Source organism: Xiphophorus hellerii, chromosome 12 (assembly GCF_003331165.1).
Source record: "Xiphophorus hellerii strain 12219 chromosome 12, Xiphophorus_hellerii-4.1, whole genome shotgun sequence".
NCBI classification, from domain to species: domain Eukaryota; kingdom Metazoa; phylum Chordata; class Actinopteri; order Cyprinodontiformes; family Poeciliidae; genus Xiphophorus; species Xiphophorus hellerii.
In genome coordinates this window covers 10,873,297-10,892,714 of record NC_045683.1, presented here as the reverse complement: position 1 = coordinate 10,892,714, position 19,418 = coordinate 10,873,297, and the positions used below count along the sequence as shown (strand labels likewise).

Genomic DNA, 19,418 nt, shown 5'->3' with positions numbered 1-19,418 from the left:
ATGCTAAAAGGGAGGCTGAAAATTATGTAACACTTTCCAGTTATGTTTATTGTCAAATCTATTTATGACATATGTTCTCAAACAGTGCAAATTTGTAAATCTTCACAAAACTAAACTTAACCTGTTCACAAGCAACAAGTGAAAAGCACATCAGCCGTGCTTTAATACTTAACAGTTTCTTATGACTCTGTGCTACAGGCATTATTGTCGCTGGTTTGTCATATAAAAACAACATCTTTTATATTTATTTTGACGGAATGGTCGATGTCCGGTATTAAATATTACACTTAATATCGGCGGATACCATGCCGATAATATTGTGCATCCCTCCTTTGAAGGAAAGGCCATACGAACTGGATTACTGTTAACAGTTCAAAATTAATTCATTGTGGTGGTTATAAATTAGTTAATCTCTAAGTTATGATAATTAGAGAAAGAAAGATTTTTAGTGATATTTGCCGTATGTAACGTTACACTCAAAATTATTCATACCCCTGAATATTTGAAATGATTTCCATTCTACTAAGCTATTTATTTCTGATAGCATGTGAGACAAGCATATCTTAAAATATAGGTTTATGTAGAAAATACAAGATCTTGGACAGTATCTGTTTCCATTTATATTCTGCAAATATAATCAGAAAAGACTCTTGCTTTTATTTACTAAAAAGCACAATGTTTTTGATCAGATGTGCTTATCAAGCGCTAATGTAATTTATGATTTCCCTCCATACTCGTATTTCACAGTAATACGACCTGTCAACTGACAGCTGCTCTGCAGAGGCTATTTTCAGCTGCAGGTATCTCTCTGACACCTGTGTGCCAACGTGAGGCTGCAATGATAGAACGGGACTGTGACCTCGTGTAGACGGCGAAGGACCACTTTTTTCTTTTTCTTTCTTGTCAATGTGTCTCCAATTTCTCTTCATCTCACTCTGTGGGAAACAGAATTTGAAAGAATACTTCCCCACTGTCATTTAGGATGCAATGTGAATATATAATGTTACATGTTTAAGTTGGTAACGGAACACTACAGCAAAGAAATCAAAATCTAATTTTATTTTCCAACTGATGTAGAAGTTGGTTTTAATTTCTACACCTGTTCAACTGCTTGTTAGCACAAATAGTGAATCAGCCAGTCACATGGCTGCAAGTCAATGCATTTGGATTTAGCTGTGGTGCTCAAGTTCAAACCTAGCACCAAACAGGCTAGTTTAGAGCAAAGTTTACCATTTTCCAAGGTACAGAAAATGTTAGCAAAAACAGAAAATACTTTGCTAGATAGTGTCAGTTTTTTGTCTTTTCAGCAATATTGTGCCTAGAGGGTTATGTCCCACTAGCTGAATGATTGGATTTACTCTAATCCTGTATAAAAAGCCATGGTGGGACTTAAGTTAAAGATTGGTGCAATGTCCCTTTCAGAAAGAAAAAAATAAAATTCAGTGTTTCATAGAAACAAGAATGAGTTAAAAGATCCAACTGTAAAACTAAAATCCCTTCTACTTTAAAACAGTCACCTTTGTGTTACTTGAGCTTTATTGTGTCTCCTTTCAGCTAAAGCGTGTTCAGGCTTTTGTGCAGCCGAGAAATTATTTGCAGCTCATTTTGAGTCATAAAGACAATGGGCCGTATGTTTTTTCCCGCAGCATTTACGCACTTCCTTGACTGACATCAACCCACAAGCCATAATTTCCTCGGCTGATTAGCTCATTGTTCTCTAAGGCCGCCTCTGTTTTCTACACACATTTACAGCTTTCATGTTTTTGTTGCACCAGAACAGCTTTTGCCTTTGCTGGACCCCACAAAGAAAGCAAGAAAAAAAAGAAAAATCAGTCAAACCATGACTGGTCATTCTTTTGACTTCACAAATTTCTCATCCACATTAAGATGTCAGTTTTTGTTTTACGTAACACTCATATTAATTATATTCATTGAGCGTACCACTCAATAAAATACAAGCTCATTGTTTGTTCTCTGGTGGTTTTCTTCCTGTTTATTAAAATATTACTCTGTAATTATGGCATAATAAAATACACTTAAGCAGGTCAACATCAGGAATCAATGTTAATTACTTTCCCACCTATTTTTTTTATTGTTTTAAGAATTCAATAGTTTGAGTAAAACAATTTCTGCCAACTCCATATTCAATATGCCAATATGTGATATTCCTGCACTGTGGCAATAATTAGCTCTATAATTTTATTTACTTATGCCATCCTAAGCCATATATTGTAACAACTCTGTCCTTAATCTTTAGTATTGTCAGTTTAAGAAATCAAACAGCAGTTTATGATTGTTCCCATGGATATTTGAATTACCCCGATGTACTGTGACTATTAAATATCACAGTCTGCATGCAGGAAATTGGCTACAAGGTTAGTACATCACTTTTAATACCTGAGGTGCAGAATGATATAATTAGAGATTTAATTATATCTTGACGAGCTAATCAGTATGCTGTGCTGCAACTCTGAATTGTCTGATGAAGGCTTTAATATTGAATAATACCATTAATGCAAGTGCCTCTTGAACACAAACATACACAAGACTTAATGGGATAATATCCGAGCAGTGAGGAGGATCAAAGAGATTTTCATAAATGCTGTCACCGTATAAGAACCAGTGTCCTTTTTTGGAAGACACGCAAAGCAAAACTTGTCCTAAACAGAAAATTCTCCTGCAGAACTCCCTGCAGTAAAGGCAGCATGAACCACTTAAAAGGCATATATAATCAATTTCAAAATCTGGCAGGGAGCTTATAGCTCACATTAGTTCGAATTGCCATTTTTAAAGTGGAGAAAATAGAACACCATATTCAAGCATCAATGATTAACACAATGCCACCCAAAACAAAAGGAGGAAAGTTTCAAATCAATTGTGAGCTTATAAAGTTGAAATGTAAGTGGTGATTTATCCAGTGAGAAGGAAATTAAGATAAATGCTGCATGAATGCAAAAGCTTGGAGGCTAAAAAGAAGGACTATTCACCCCAATGCTTAAATTTGTGCTCCAGTTCTGACCAGCATTGTCAACAACATGCACAAACCTGCATCAATTCTTGAAAACAGATTACTATATAAGCAATGGTTGTTTAAAACATTTGAGCAGCTAAAAGTCTCACTTATACATATAATGTGTGGTTGATATAGTTGCACACATTTGGTCACTTAAAGCTATTGTCATACATGTGATAGCTGGAAGAGCTGTAAAGTTATTGACATAAAATCCATCAACCATCTGGCTCACATCAAAAGTCCCAGCTGAAGCTAAGTATTACATGTAAGTAGTAGAAGTGATGTGCGGTGAGGTTCATGGCTGGTGAGGCACTGACTTAATCAAAGTCATAAGACCACCTGCATGTTATTGTTTACATATGGAAATTTTGTGCATGTGGACAAAATTGAAGGGCAAAAAGACTACACTTTCACATGTCATCCATAGCCGCGCTGCCAAGGTAGAATAAATCCGTTAACTCAATCAAACTTGGAAATATAGATATTATTAATTTAGAGTTATGCTGCACAGCAAAGGAGAAACCCCTTGAAATACAACTCAAACCACCTTTTTCTCTCTCTGTGTATCAGCCAAGCTACACGTAGACTTGGTGCGTGTAGCTTCCCTTATTTACTGTATAGCTAGCTCGCTGTCTCTTACTCTGCAGTTGTGGAGTCACAATGTCTGGGATCATGAGCGCCCCCTGTCATGAGGCAAGAGAACTGCCTGCCTCACCTCGAATCTGTTCTCTGCCGTTTCTGATCGCTCCTCAGCACACAAAACACGTTACACACACAATTGGTGACAACAAACACTGTTCAACACAAAAATCAGTTCATAGATAAAATGTTTATTAACCATTTTACTGGCGATGTACAGACAGGAAGAACATGCTCTCATAGAATGGCAGTTAGCGAGAGGTTGATCAATCCCAGGTGAGGCTCAGCTCACTGCTCACCAGCTTTGCTTCTGAGCATTTGAATGGGATAATGTGAAAATTCAGCGATTTTGAAGAAAAAATAATCAAAATCGGATAAGCTAAATAAAAATTAAATACTTTATAGTACAAAACACAGGGTGAAAATAGCAATATAATGTATCTTATCATTATATTATTCTTCCATGATGACAAGTGAGGCAGAACCTTACCTGGCTCCCCTGACCGCACATCACTGAGTAGTAGGAGTTACTGATGTACTAAAGCCATTCATAGATGTCAGCAGACATTTGTCCTTTCAGAGGGCAAATAAAAAGTAAAAACCTATCTAAAAGACATTTTCTGACCTGAGACACTTTATGCTCAAAAACAACACTTGAAGTTTGCTACTTTGTTGCAATCTCATCCCTGAGCTCTGGGTTGATCCGCCTCTTATAGCCAAGATTAAAAATGTTTTGTCATCTTGTGGTAAGATTTAAAATCTGCCCTCCCTCTCCACGTATTTGTTTTTAAAAATACAACCAACTTTTCTTGCACAAAAGATCTTTGTGGAAAGTAAAAGTACTCACTCCTTCCTTTCAATTTTATGAAAATGTCCTCTGCCTCTGCATTCTCATCCATAAAGGAAGAGTGACATGGCTCCAAAGGTCTTTTTTTTATGTCAGATACCTATGTTTTACTAATCTGCTGCAAACAGCAATAAAAACACTGGTTATAATTTAAGATGTCTGCTCCCATAATTAGGATCTGCTGCACTGTTTTTCAGCACATGACACATGAGTGAGCCCAGTTGAGTTTGATAGAGGTTCTATCATTCCTCATACCGCGTCTCTGTGCTGCACACAGTAGTCAAAAGGTTAGGGCCCGCTACAAAACCCCTCTGTGATGTTTAACCGCCTTTGAAGTTTCCCCAACACCAACACAAAGACAGGCTCTGTGGGCTTAAGGCAGACAGTGCCTGTGAGGAGATTAAAAGAGTGTACGCGTTCCTCTGTGTGTGTTGGACAGACAGAGATAGAGAGGATTCGCATGTTCCAGTCACAGCAGATTACAATTTTTCTGATTTACAACAGCTGCGGACCCAGTCTGTTTTGACATGAAGACGTATCGGAGCATCAGAGCTGTGTGTTTAATATCTGAATCTCGAGACCCGAGGCAGAGTGAAATTAAAACTAAATCACACACAGAGAAGCGTCGAGCCGCCGCATGCTTTGCAATTCATTTGGGGGAAGTAGCGAGTTTTAAAACCAGAAGATTGTGGGTCAGGATGAGGCTAGAGGGTTTCTGTGGGTTTTAGCAGAACTTTGAAACTCGAAGGTCAAGTTGTATCAGTTTTGAAAAGTTTTCCGAGCATCACTGAGTGCAAATGGGAAAAGAGAGACGTGTTGCCACCTAGATTCAAAAGCCCGAAGTCATGCGATTTGAGTGAGACAGCTGAGGCGTCTTCTGCAGCAACTTTTCTGGCTTTGATGTGAGAGAAACAACTCCCAAGAAAGATAGAAGCCTTTAAAGTTTCACCTTTTTTTCCTTATTTTTGTTTTACCCAAGGCCTTGAAATTGTGTTTTTGTGTTACTGTAAGCTTGCAGAAGAGGTACAGGATTAATAGAGGAGCAGAAAGAAGTAAAAACAAGAGCAAAGTACCGATTTTCTAAACATAGTCCCACGTATTGGGCAGGATCAATAAGACTTTGCTTGTTAGATGAAAGACTAATGAGAAATATTTAAGTCTAAAGTTTAAAAGGATGCATTACTTCTTGTCCAATCTGTCTCTGCTTTTTCTATACATTCGTACTCCTTGCAGGGGGATGAGGCCATTTCTACAGTGGTCAGTGTGCAAGGGGTGGGGCATACCTTTAACAGGTCACCAGTCCCTCTAAGAGGAAACACAGACCCTGTAAAATGATTTATACCACTTAAATTTTTCAATATTTTGTCAGTTTCCAACCACCAAAATAAATGTACTGTATTGCAAATTTCTTTACAAATAAAATCTTAAAAATTTGACATGCATTAGTGTTCACCACCACTCAGTCAATATGTTTTTTTGTTTTTTTTTATGTTGCAATTATGACTTCATGTCCTTTGGAGTTTGTCTTTACCAGCTTTACACATTTTAAAAAAGGCTGACATCTTTGCCCATTACTTTTTGCAAAAATGACTCATCCTCAGTCAGATTAGACAAAAGGCACTTTCGAACTTTAACTTTCATGTCTTGTTCTGGAGTTATTGTCCTACTGGAAGGTGACCAGTTTTCTTCCAGGATTAAATTATTTCTTGCGCTGACTATCCTCCCATCATCTCTGACCAGTTATTTCTGCTGGGGAGGAAAGGCATCCCCACAGCATGATGCTTCCACCACCTTGTTTCATGGTGTGTTCACAATATCAACTAACTACCAAATGGAGTACATACCGTTTGGCATGTAGTCCAAAAAGTTGAATTCCAGTTTCATCTTCTTCTTCGAAATATTGGGTAGATACTGAAAACACTTTTCTGCCAGCAGTTTTAATTCAGTTTTGCATTTTTATTTGCAGAAAACAAATTTGCAAACAGAAACCTTTTTTCTTCAAGCTTTGAGCTACGTTGTGTTTGGCAATCACATAAAAGTAATTGAAATTTGTGGTTATGACCAATTAAAATACTATATGAGACTCATCCACATTTACGCCCAACAGCATTTCAGTGTCTCCATTAAACTCAACTAGCATGTTTTTGAGCTGTTGAAAGAACATTTAAAGTAAAATCCAAGATCCCATCTCAATTAACTTTAATAATAATATTCTGAGAAGGACAGAGATGAATGACCTATTTGCTTTTAACAAGGATTAAAGGACCTAATAGATTGGGCCAAGCTGTATGTTTACGCTCCCACTTTCATTTTCCAGTTGGCTTCTGGAGATTTCCGAGGTTTCTTGCCTCAAGTGAGCCTTGAATTCTTCCTGCATCGCTTCTTTGTTAGCAGAAATATTCACCCCAACTGCTCTCATAAGGCGCCCATCACCACTGTGACCACTATCCTTTCCTTTCTGCCAAAAGATGATAACTCACGAAGACCACATGGTTGTAATTACAGCCTTCCCTCTTTCCATGCAGAAACTTAGCACTGCAAGAGAAAACAGTCTCACAGCTCAAGGAAGTCAAAAGTTGTTGAAAACCATAATAAAAAGATATGAGAGCAGAAAGTCAACAAAATGAGATATGGCAGTGAAGAGAGGTATCTTCTTCTGACTCAGATGTTAATGCATGAGAAGGGAAGCAGATGTTTCACCCCACAGACAGGCCATTTGGTCACACGGGTTCTCAGCGTAACACTTGTCAAACCCCAACGCCTCACAGCAGATAAGGCTCATCACTCCTCACACCATCCATAGAGCAGGAACATCCCTTCTGTCAAAAAAAGAAGTTTTAACCTCTTTAGTTTGACTCCAAATGAAAGATGGAAAATCTGCATGTCGTCGGCTTTCTCCTGATAAATCAGAAGTTTTAGTTTTACGATAATCAGATAAAACTTTTTTCTTACTTATCCAGGTTGAACTTTAAAGTTCAAACACAGACTGAAGTATTTCCCAGTGATGGATTTCAGCCTTGAAAACAGCTTTTAAAGTCACGTTGGGGGACTAATGAAGTATGTCTGCAGTAAGTGAGGATTATGGATGTTGGTTTAGCAGAGTCTGGATTTCAGTTTCATGAGAACAGATTATCAGGCTGTCTCTGTGTGTCTGTGTTGCGTCTCGCTGAGCAGACAGAAGATATTCTGACACAGCCGAGCAAAAAACAACAAACAGAATTACCCGACCACGTTCGGGTTTCAAAGCATTACTGCATCCAGTTTGGCTTGAAATACTTTTCTTTAAGCTAAACTGATATTGAAACTCATAGTGCAGATATTAAAAGTACTATAGGCAGATAAAAAAGCTCATGAAACCAGATGAAACCTTTAATCAACTCAACAATCCAGCCTAATTAATTCAAATATATTCTATTTAACTCAACATTAAATGCCATTTTACAACGTGAATTCCTACAACTTGAGCAATGAAGACTTAAAAAATTCTCAAGAACATGAAGAATCAACAGACAAAAATGCACACATAAGCAGAGATTACACTGTATTGCATTTGTACATTTATAGGAGAAAAAATGTGAAGAACGTTTTCCAGTTTAAACGAAGCAAAATATGCTCACTCAAAGCAAATTTACTGAAATTAGGTGTTTATGGGATGTCAACTTTTGAGACGTATTTACTAATTAGCTTCTTCAGGAGCTCCTGCCTTCGACTTCAACAGAAAAACTAGCAGAGACACTGAAAATGTCTAATGTGCATCACAGATGCAACTTAAATATGTGTGGATTGGGTGTTTATTTACCTTTCCACTCACTTTTTTAAACTTTTATTCAAAAATATTTTAATATACAGTCAAGGTCAAAATTATAAAAGTACATCCCAGCGGTAGATTTAGAGGTAGAGGTAATGTTTGCAAAAAGGAATGAGACAGTCCATTGTCTCCCCTCAACAACATAACAAAAACTACTTATGTTTTTAATTTAAAAATTCATCATCTTATTCAAAAGTCACTGAAATTTCAGCAATAAAACTATTATTATTGCTAACCAGCTTTTTGCATATTTCTGCTAGTATTCTACCAATTTACCTTGGGTAATGAACTTCAGGTCTATGAGGTTGGATAGCCTCCTTGACATCACCTTAATCTTTAGCTCTGTCCACAAATTTTCTATTAGATTCAAGGCAGGACTTTGACTGGGCCATTCTAAAATGTTATGTTCAAATAGGTTAGGAACCACAACCACCTGCAAAAAGCTAAAATACACAAATACCTGACTGCCTATCTTAATAGATCAAACACCAAATATACCTTAATATGCATTAAAACTATTTTTTGGAGAGGATGTTACATATTTGTTGATCTTAGTTGTTCACGGGCAGTTGCGGTTCCAAACCCAGGTCTTTATGTTCACAGTCTTTATGAAAACAAAGGTTATAAAGGGAAAATGTATAACATTTTTCTTTATCTCAAAATATCTGGAAGATGGATGATTGATCAGTTACAGAAAAGAAACTCCAGTCTAATCATAAACGTAGACATCTGGGGTTAAACGTCGAAGTCCAGCGCAAAAAGATTTATGACATGTCCACACTTGAGTGGCAGAAGGAACAGATCGGTTACTGCGGACGGAGGACAGAGCAGGTGGACTTCATCACAGAAAAAGCAGCCGCGGCACATTCAATAGCCTTGATGCAGGTGTGTACTTCCCTTCTAGTCCAATAGTACGGCATATATCACTGTCTGTGGAGTGAAAACAGATTTCTCAAACTCCTCTGTGCATCATATATATCTCTCAAGCAGATCACTGCATCCTGGAAAGCTGCAGGAAATACCAAAGCTTTAACTAAGCCTGTATCGGTGTCTCCAGGTCCTGCTCCCTGGGACTCGCACTCCTAAATGTGATTTTTTTTTTTCTGACTAAACTTTCTCCAACACCATTGATTTTATTGAACAAATTACCTTGAGAGCTGGATAATACTTGCCAACTTCAATCAAGGACTGATTGATGCATCATCGCAGTATGTATTAGATAATACTACATTAATAAAAAATGCATGTAATAGTTCAAATATTCCAACCTCAGCAGACACACAAAGCTCATTTTTAAAGGCACAAATTCCCCTAAGAATTAATTGACACTGTCTTTAAAAACTGTTCTATTTTCAGCACTGGAAAAAAAATTTACACCAAAAATTTTTTTTGTTGGTGCCTGTTTTAAAAAAGGTAAAAAAAAAAAGTATTCTAGCTTAAAAATAGTAATATCTTAGAGTTGTTATGTGCTGCTCAACCAGACCCGTCTCCACGGCTTTCTGTTGGCACTGAAGAACGATCCGGCTGCACTCCCCTAACACGCTGCTACTGGGGAAACCAGAAACGTCTGATTGTTTTGTCTTTTCTTCGTGAAGCTCTCCTCTACATCAACAAGAAACACAGTTTATGGTGCAGTAGTGGCACAAAACTGTTTAGGATTCGGGTTTCCTTGGAGAACAATTGCTGAGTGGATACGTTTGCATAAAGCCGCTGAACATTTTATTGTATCCTTGGTATGTATGGATGGATGTATGGATGGATAGATAGAATACCTTAAAATAAACCTTTTTAGAAAAAAAATTCCACTGAAAAATGCTGAAAGGCTCAACCTTTTAATTTGAGTACAGTATAGTAATTCATAAAAAGTGATGTTAAGAAATAATTTTACTCAAAGAAGTCACTACGGCTTAAAATTGAGGGCTTTTTTATGCACCCATTTTTCAGTTGAGCAGTGTGTCCTTTAGTTTGAATTGGTTGTACAAATATGACATGACTCAGGGGTAAAACTTCTCCCAGCCACTCCTGAAAATGTGAAAAACAGGAAAACAAGCATTTAAAGAAAAGACAAACATGTGTGTTGATCTTCAGAATTAAGAAAATAGCTACAAGAAAATAGCTTCTCTCCTAACCATGTCCATATTTAGAATCAGAGGAAAAACTTTAATCGTTTAAATGATGGACAGAAGAGACTCAAAGAACATAAGAAGGCAGTAGAGCTTAAATGGTTTCCACTGTTTGTACTAATAGTAATAAACATGTTATACCTTAATATGCAATAATATGCAGAGTGGGCACCATCTTGGCTCTACCACAGAAGCTGTTCTTGGGTTTTCAGCCAATCAGTGGTAGGAAACTAAATAGTGTTTTGGATTGGCTGCTTTGTAAAAGCCAGTCAATACTGCACGAAGTAGCATTGCATCTAGATACCTCAACCTTCCAAACTGCATTTTGTTCAAATATTTTAGATATGGTCTATGAATAGATACAAATAGGCAATTTTTCCACAAATATTTTAGAGTTACAAATAGGTGCGAATAGGTAAACCGCAGAGTAATACTTTAACAAATCACAGACTGTCCTATCATGAGTATGTAGCCACTGTAGAAATGTCTTTTTAATTTCCACCTTGTTTTCAAATCTGAAGTGGTTCTGAGGACATGAAGACATTTAAAATGCTCTTTTTGTGTGTGTTCATAAATACAATCGAGGTTTCATACCTCTTAGTTTTTTTTTAAAACGTTCTGAGTCAGCTAACTTAATTTAGGTCTGTTCAGATGAGATTTTCAGAATTGACATATAGAGATGTTTGATTCCCCTCAAAAGCACAGAAATACAGTAGCTCTTTAATTTAGCATCAACCAGGAAGTTAAAACAAAAACAAACTTCAGTATCACTTGTCAGACATATTTTCTTACAATGCTTAAATGGTGCTTAAAAAACATTAAGGGTACCCATTCATATTTGAGTAGGAAATCAAATAAGCAATAGAAAACTTGCATGTTTATATGCAAGTTTTCTATTGCATATAATAGACGCCCCCAGTTCATGGTGCCCTGGGTGGAGAGTCATATTGCTCTTGTTATGGCCCCTGTCAATATGTACTGAAATCAAAGTTATCTTTGATTCTGGTTTACATCCTGAAACACATTGATCCTACTCTCCAAATGTTACAATAATTCACAGCTGCTTCCATTAAATTATCTATTTTCATGTATCTCCTATTTTAGTCTTGGAGAATCATTCAAATCCCCAATGATACAGCTCATTGGATTCAGTGCCTAATCAGAGGCTTTTCAATGTATTCTCTAGGATTCACGAGATTGGTTTCAAGCTTTATGAAAAGTCTCACATTTGCAGCCGTGAAAAGAAAAGGGGTTTGAGTATTTCATGCTCCCTTATCTGCTCTCGAATCATTCTCATTTTACCAGGAGGTTTTATGTGGGATTTAAAATGGGAATCCTAATCACCTCTGAAAAACATCCTCAGTCTGAGATTGTGTGTTAGGGAAATATTGAATTTTCACACCTGAAGCTACCATTTGCAGTCATTATGAAAAATAGTTTTTTGCAATAATAGGATAAATCTTCCTTCATTTGCATATTTTCCATAAAATGATTCGACCTTTTAATCTTACTCTGTCTTCTGAAAACACATATAAATCATCTATAATTCTAGGTTTTGTTTGTTTGAAAAAGTCAGCCGTTTTGCCCTTTTGAGTGACTTCTGTTTGTCAATGTGTCTCTCTGCAGGTGTGATCCGTGAGAGCTACCAGAAGGGTCGTGACCAGCTGGTTCCCGTGACCCTGTTGGCCATAGCTGTCATCTTGGCTTTTGCGATGGGCGCCATCTTCTCAGGTCTCATCGTCTATTGCGTCTGTGACCACCGGCGGCGAGATCTGGACCTGACAGGTCGCAAGGAGAAGGACAGCCTGCACCTCCACTCCCGCCGCGGGTCGATGAACAGCGTGACCAAGCTGACCGGTCTGTTTGAGACGCAGGCCAAAGATGGTCGCCCGGAGGCGATTCTCACCCCTTTGATGCACAATGGGCGACTGACGTCAAATGCCAAGATGCTGATAAAAGCCGACCAGCACCACCTGGACCTCGCTGCTCTGCCAACGCCTGAATCCACGCCGATGCAGCCGCGTCGCAAGCCAAGCCGTGGAAGCCGTGAGTGGGAAAGAAATCAGAACCTTATCAATGCTTGTACCAAGGACATGCCGCCTATCGGGTCTCCTGTCATCTCCACGGACCTGCCCCTGAGGGCTTCACCTGGTCACATCCCCAGCGTTGTTGTTTTGCCTTTGCCGCAGCATCAGCATCAGCTTCCGCCTCACCTGCAGCAGTCCTACCAGCACGAGTATGTGGAGCAGCCCCATCACAGTGACCTGAGCATGGCCCACGGCGTCATGGAAGACCAAGGTGCTACCTTGGAGTACAAGCCAGGAAAGAGCCACATGATGGATCCAGACGGGATGCTTCCACCTCGCGTTCCCCAGCGAGAGGCATCCCTCACCGTCCCTCCTGCCGTCCCACAGATGGGCAAACGTCTGGAGGTCCACTCGTCAGTATACGGCCTCCGGAAAGGATCGGCTTCTTCTGCTTCTGGATCCTCAGCACTGAAGAAGCACAACACCAACTCATCCAACTCCTCCCACTTGTCGAGACATCACAGCTTCCGTGTGGAGACCCCGCCGCCCGCCCCCCAGAGGGTGGACTCCATACAAATGACAACGCAGGGCATATCGCTGTCTCGGCAGCCTGGGATGATCACTTACGGCTCGTTGCCTCGAACGGGCAGCAAACACCTCAAACCCGACGTTCCCCCGAAACCCTCCGTAGTCTCTCTCTCAACAAAAGCAAAGTCCAGTGACTCCGGCACATAGTCAGTTCGTAACCCCATTAAACCAGACTGAACAGACAGAAGCTAAAGGTGTTTTCAGACAGAAGAAACAGGGACTACTGTACAACTTGCATCTCCTTTTAGTGCATTTGTTTGTTTTTGGTGGAAATTCACAGATTTTGTTTTTAAATAATTTGTTTTTATATAAATATGTAAATATCCAATGGATGTTGTCTGTTGTTGAGCTCAGATCAGCTCCCAGTTTGTCTGTTAACACAAAGAGGAAGATGTACTCCTGAGAGAGGAAGTGAAGCCTGTCCTGATATTTCACATATCGGCACCTTGTAGCATTCAAGACGGTGGCTCTCCTGTTTGTAGTGTCTTCAGCCACCTGGACTTGACTTTTCATACATTATCGTGCCGATGGACAGTGAGCGTACAGGGGTCAGGAGACGGAGATTAATCAATGTACAGAAGCACTCAGAGAGACTGGATTCAGACTGAGTCCTGTTGGAAACTGTGAAATGAGTCTCAGTGTTACAGCAATCAACACCTGGGCGGGTTCTGCTGAGGCCCGGCCAGAAGAATCTCCTACTGTACTGAACAATACGTGACTGTTAATACTAATAGCCTGTTGTATTTATTTTTATTAAGTGCTTTAAAAGAAAAACTGACTTTCTAGGCTTGGACAGAGAGAGGAGACAAAGAAGAGGTCTTTTAATATTAATTAATCAAGTGAGGAAAAAAATATTTAAAGTCATTAAACTGGAGCCAGTAGAACTTTTCTTGTAGACTTTAAAAAAAGGTCTTACTGCGTGCTCAGTGGGACCTGCAGCTTGAGATACGACGATGAGGTGGAGATATTTATTTAAACTGTGCCAGACCAGACTTTTACCTTTTCAGACCAGAGTTTCCATTGTTTTCAACCAATCAAGATGAACAAAAAGAGAAAAAAAAATCTCCAAAATCTCCCCCTTTCACTCCTCCACCAGGCAAACCCTCAACCCTCCCCTCCAATCAGCACTGTGGTTTTTTTCGTCTGAGTCCAAAACATTCGTCCTGATTAACTCACTGTTGCATGTTACACATAAAAGGAAGAGGCGCAGCAACAGTGCAGGAATCAGTGCTCAAAACTAAGCTAAACGTTGCGACAGAGCGACGCCGGTCCAGCGCGGCGCCACGTGGACGAGCAGGCGGAGAAAAAATGGAAACAATAAGAAAAAGAAAAAAAAAAAACTTTTTATCGTCTGGTTATTTTTCCACATGTAAATTTGTGCCTTACACCCTAAAGTAGTGACAATGTTTTTCTTTAATAGTTGTTAACTTTGTGTCCTTGTTGTATTCCTTTTTGTTTTTATTTTCTTATGTCATGATATTTCCCTTGTTTGATAAAAATGCAGTTAAAGAATGTAGGTGTTATTGTTGTAATTCTGGTCCCTTAGACATTAACACAGTTAACAGGTCAGACGGAGGAGAGGAAGGAGCGATCACTTTCTTCTTTTTTACTCTTTCTGCACACACACACACTCACTCAATCATCTTTGTGGTTCATTTCTGACTGTGCCATTAACGCGCTTCGAGCAGCCGTTCATGTTGTGTTGGCATTGTACACAATTATTTCTTTTTTTTTTTATACAAGCTAAACGTTCCTGATGTTGGTTTTTATTCATTTATGTTGTTTGGTGTGATAACCAGAACAGTTAAGATTTCTTACGAGTTGAGAAGGACAAGGTAGCTTTCTGGTGCATTGCAATAATACTGCAACAACAGCACCATAGCGAGCTATTAGTATGAGATACAATAGGCCCCCAGTGAGCTACCAAAGCTCACTGCTACTTATAAGCATTCATTTCTTAGGCAGTTGCATAAACAGGCTGGTTCCTGTGAAGAAAGCTGGGATTTTAAAACAATAGTAAAGAAGTTTCTCTATTTAACCCCTTTTTTTTGTAAGAAAACTATTTGAAAAATATTAGTGATGCTTTTTTATTTTTGCTTCACTGACTCTTATTATTAAGGCCTGAGAGTTTGACTTATATGACCTCTTATGTTTCCTTCGATCACCCCTCACCAAAACACTTAAATCAGTGGAGCACTCATCTATTGTTGTACGTGTAGATAGGTCAAAGTTTTCTTCATGTCCAGCAGTTTGTTTTTTTTTCCGTTTCTCAATGGAGGAAAGCCAAAATGTCTCAATCCACAGCTAAACTAAGAGGGATATGTAGGATCTGTGAATGGGTTTCTGGTTTTCATGTGTTGTCTATATGCTTACAGGATTTGGTCGAAAATATCCTCAAGGCAGGAGTTAGCTCAAAGGGTTTCTATTAAAACATGTTGAACAGTTTTTCCAGGAAATACAGTCGGTTACGTTTGTTTATATTTTGCTGTTATTTGCAGCTTTTATATATACAGAGTATCTCATTGAGATCCAAGATCTCATTTAAAAGATAGAACTGTTTTGATAACACAAAGAAAATTACAAATAGCAACAAAACAAGCAATTAAGAAAATTTTTTGGCACCTTTGTTTTAAAACCTGTGTGAAATATAACCTTACAATAAAATATAAAGTATTTGTAAAAGCATAACCTCGCACTGCAAAGTCCTGAAAATTTCAACTTCTATATTTGGAAAAAATCTGTTCAATTAAAAAAAAATACAAATCACCAATGTTAAGACAACCACTTTTTACCAAAGATCTTCTACACAATTTAAGAAGTTTGGATCAAAAACAGAGACAGAAACTCTGACCATTTCTCTTTCTGCTGTCACAAAATGATCAAGCTTAACACATCCAGGAATATTCCACCAGTACATTAACTAGTTTTCAGATATAACCAGCCCACAGCATTACACATCCTAGCAGTGGACATGAGAGGCTTTTTTGCACTCATTTGTTGTTTTATGTCAAACTCACAGAAACTGAAATGACTAAAGTTACAGAGTCCTACTTCAAATCCCAATAGCCTTCAGCACATTCCACATTTTGCCTTTTTGCTGGTATTTCCAAACATCTAGATAATGTTTAAAAGTTGTTTTAGTAACCCCAAAGACGCCCACCCACAATACTCTGCTCCCAGATATGATGGCAAGATAAATATGGATCTTCTTCTGGTCTAGTTCTAGTCAAGTTGTTTAAATCTTTTTAAATAATTGCTGTCATGGCAGAAACTGGAAATATTTATAAAATCATATTAAATAACTTAAAAATTTAAAAAATATTTTAAAAATAGATACCAATAATTATGCCACTGGTGATTTTGTTAAGAACAATTCACTCTTAAAGTGTTTCCCTCCCCCCCGCTTCTAAATAATTGTGCTCAATTTAAAGGTTGGATGTTTCTGTAATTACAGGGTGAGGTTATGTTACCACAAAGAAAGATGAATTTATTTTGAAGCCTTTCCTATGCCATCAGCGGTGCCATTCGATGGGTATAAGTAGTCCAAAATAACATGGTTTCATCCTTCACACAAGTCCATCCCTTCTGCCTATATTTCAAATACGTTTTCCTGGAATGAAACTGACAACTTGTTCGTAAACGCTTTGATTCATGAATCATCACGTCCACACAGACAGAGAACAACACCCCTGTCTGGGTGAGAAGGTTAAACATCCACCGTCTTGTGTGGACACGTGAATAAATCTGGGCGTTTATTTTGAGCATCGAGCATTTCGATGTCAGCAGGACCGGAGGAGTTTTCGACAGGCTGGATTAGGACTGACTGTGACTGCCGCTGTGGACAGTGAGGTTCTTTAGTGTGTGCCTTTTTTGTCTTTCACCCTTGTTATAATTCACTGCTGTTAGATGCAAATCAACTCTTATCGACTTTTCAAACTTTTGAACTTTGTAAGCTTGTAAGATATTGTGACGTCACAAAGTTTTTTTCCCTACTCTCTCTCCACTTCCTTAACATCTGATTCACAGCTTAATGTATGTTGTAAAGAAAAAAACTCTTTAATTTAATGCAAAATGTAATGAAAAAAAAGGAAATAAAATTCTTGTCATGAAAACTTGATTTGTCCTTGCTGTCTTGCTTGATTCTTTGCCAGAGGCTGTCTAACATTTACCTTTTGTGCGACATAAAAATAAAAATCTTGCTTCATACAGGATCTGAACTCATTAGAGAATAATTGTAAGAAAAACATTTCACTTTGTGACCTTCAGCTCTTCTCTCCTTGAGAAAATCTCATGAGATCTGAGGAAGAATTCCTTAAACTTGAGACACAAAGCGAGTTTGTGGATTAAAGCTTTTTGAATCTACAGATGCATCTTAGGAAATTAGAATATCATTGAAAAGATCATTTATTTCAGTAGCTCAATTCAAAATGTTTTCATTACACACACGCTAATATATTTTAAGCTTTTATCTACATTTAAAACTTATAAAAACCCAGAAAATAATATATAGACAGTAATTACTAAATTAAAAAAAAGTTATGGCATACCAAATCTCATGGAAGTCTATTCAATGCAGACAGTCATTATTAAAGGTCATTGGCTAGATATTCAGAGTACTGTATTCAAGCATATTAATGGAAAGTTTACTGCAAGGCAAAAGTGTGGCAGGACAAAAAGAGCACACATAACAAAAATACCTGCAGCGCTAAAGAGCTTGAGAACCAAAACCTATGTAAGAGTTTTGGAGAGACTGATAAGGTGAATCAAAGCTTCAAGAAACACAACACACAAATGCATCAACAAAGTGGACTTCAACTGTTGTATTTCTTTAGTTGAGCCTTTTGTAGATCAAAAAGTGTGGAGGAAGAATAGAGTGTCTGAATCCAAGCTGCCTGAGATCCAGTGGGACGGTCCCACAGATACTGATGATTTGACAAGCTGTGTCATCTGCAACTGTCTACAAGGAAGTTTTAGAGCCTTCATGCTTCCTTCTGCAGACAGGTTTTATGGAGATACTGATTTAATTCTCCAGCAGTACTTGGAACCTGCCCACACTGCTAAAGACACCGATACTGCTGTGCCCCTGGGACAGTGCTAAGATGATAAAAGAACCTGAGACAGTAATGTAGATAAGCTGAAGGCCGTTATTACAGACCAATTCAATAAATTTGCATATTATTAAAAAATTTATCTATCTCAGTAACTCAGTTCACAAAGTGAAACACATTATATGGATACATTACTCACAGTTGCTTTGTTTTCATTAGCTTAAAGCAAATGAAAACAACATTTAAGATTAGAATATTACATTAAATCAATAAAAAAACATTTTTAGTACAGAAATGTGGGTTTAATGAAAAGTATGATTAATACCAGCTAAAAGGCACCTTTAATCTGAAAAACGACCTTGGCTTCTTGAAGAGCAGAGCCTCAGGTTGATCCCCTTAATGCTATAATGCATTAATAAACTAATATATTCAAAATGAGCCTATCATAGTATTGAGAAACTATGCTTTACAGTAAAAAGAGATATGTTTCACTAGGACAACCATTCTTTATTAAAGATTATTTTATTTAAATGGATCTTTTCTAACATTAAATTTGACTGAAAAACATCATTTTAGCTTTTTATGAGGTGTAGGACTTCAGCAGAAATAAATGCTTGAATTACACCCCATTGTGTGACAAATCAAAATAAGTTGAATCACTGAATCAAATTTTCAGTGATATGCTACATCATTCAAATGGACTTGGGAGGAAGACCGAATACCAGCTCCGCATGCAATGGGAGGACATGCAGTTACTTTTTCACCAGTCAGTGAATGAACCAATCCCAACAAGTCCTATTAGTCTCCAAGGCAGTGAGCTAAGATGTTTACAGTGCTGGTGACAATGCTGAAATCACTTTTTAAATGATTATACATTGGCACTGTATGTTCTATGCTTACAGGACCTTTGTGTTGTGGTCTGCTCCAGAGTCTCTCCTTCAACCCACCACCACCTCATGGACCATTAGTCCACACAGGCAATCAAACGCTATAATTACATTTCAAAAATATGTCCCCACTGGTGGTTCTGTGTTGTCAGAACGGCGTGCAGCGACGACAACTGCGAACCAGCAAATGTTTCTTCTCTTTTATTCCTCAAATAGTTATTTCTAGACCCCAGAAAATAGCTTGATGGGATAACCCGCATGAACAAACTGCACACATTTCACTGCTAATGGTCCAGCGGGTTAATTATTATAACCCTTCACCCCTACATGTCACTTTTATGGAGAAAAGATAAACATGGCTCCTCATTCATGCTTCCTTCTCACTGTTTTTCAAATTTTAAACTTTTTAATTATTCCTCTGACTGCATACTGAAGATT

General features: G+C 38.1%; 1 protein-coding gene across 2 annotated transcripts in view; it reads left to right on the top strand.

Annotated features, from left to right (window-relative positions):
• sema6a (sema domain, transmembrane domain (TM), and cytoplasmic domain, (semaphorin) 6A) overlaps positions 1–17,162 on the top strand; it is a 146,879-nt gene extending 129,717 nt beyond the window's left edge. For both annotated transcript variants that reach the window (XM_032579603.1, XM_032579602.1), the window contains one exon: positions 12,057–17,162. In XM_032579603.1, coding sequence (XP_032435494.1) covers positions 12,057–13,192 — 1,136 coding nt within the window. In that variant the 3' untranslated portion in view covers positions 13,193–17,162. The remainder of the gene's footprint in view (positions 1–12,056) is intronic.
• Positions 17,163–19,418: the final 2,256 nt, after the last annotated feature.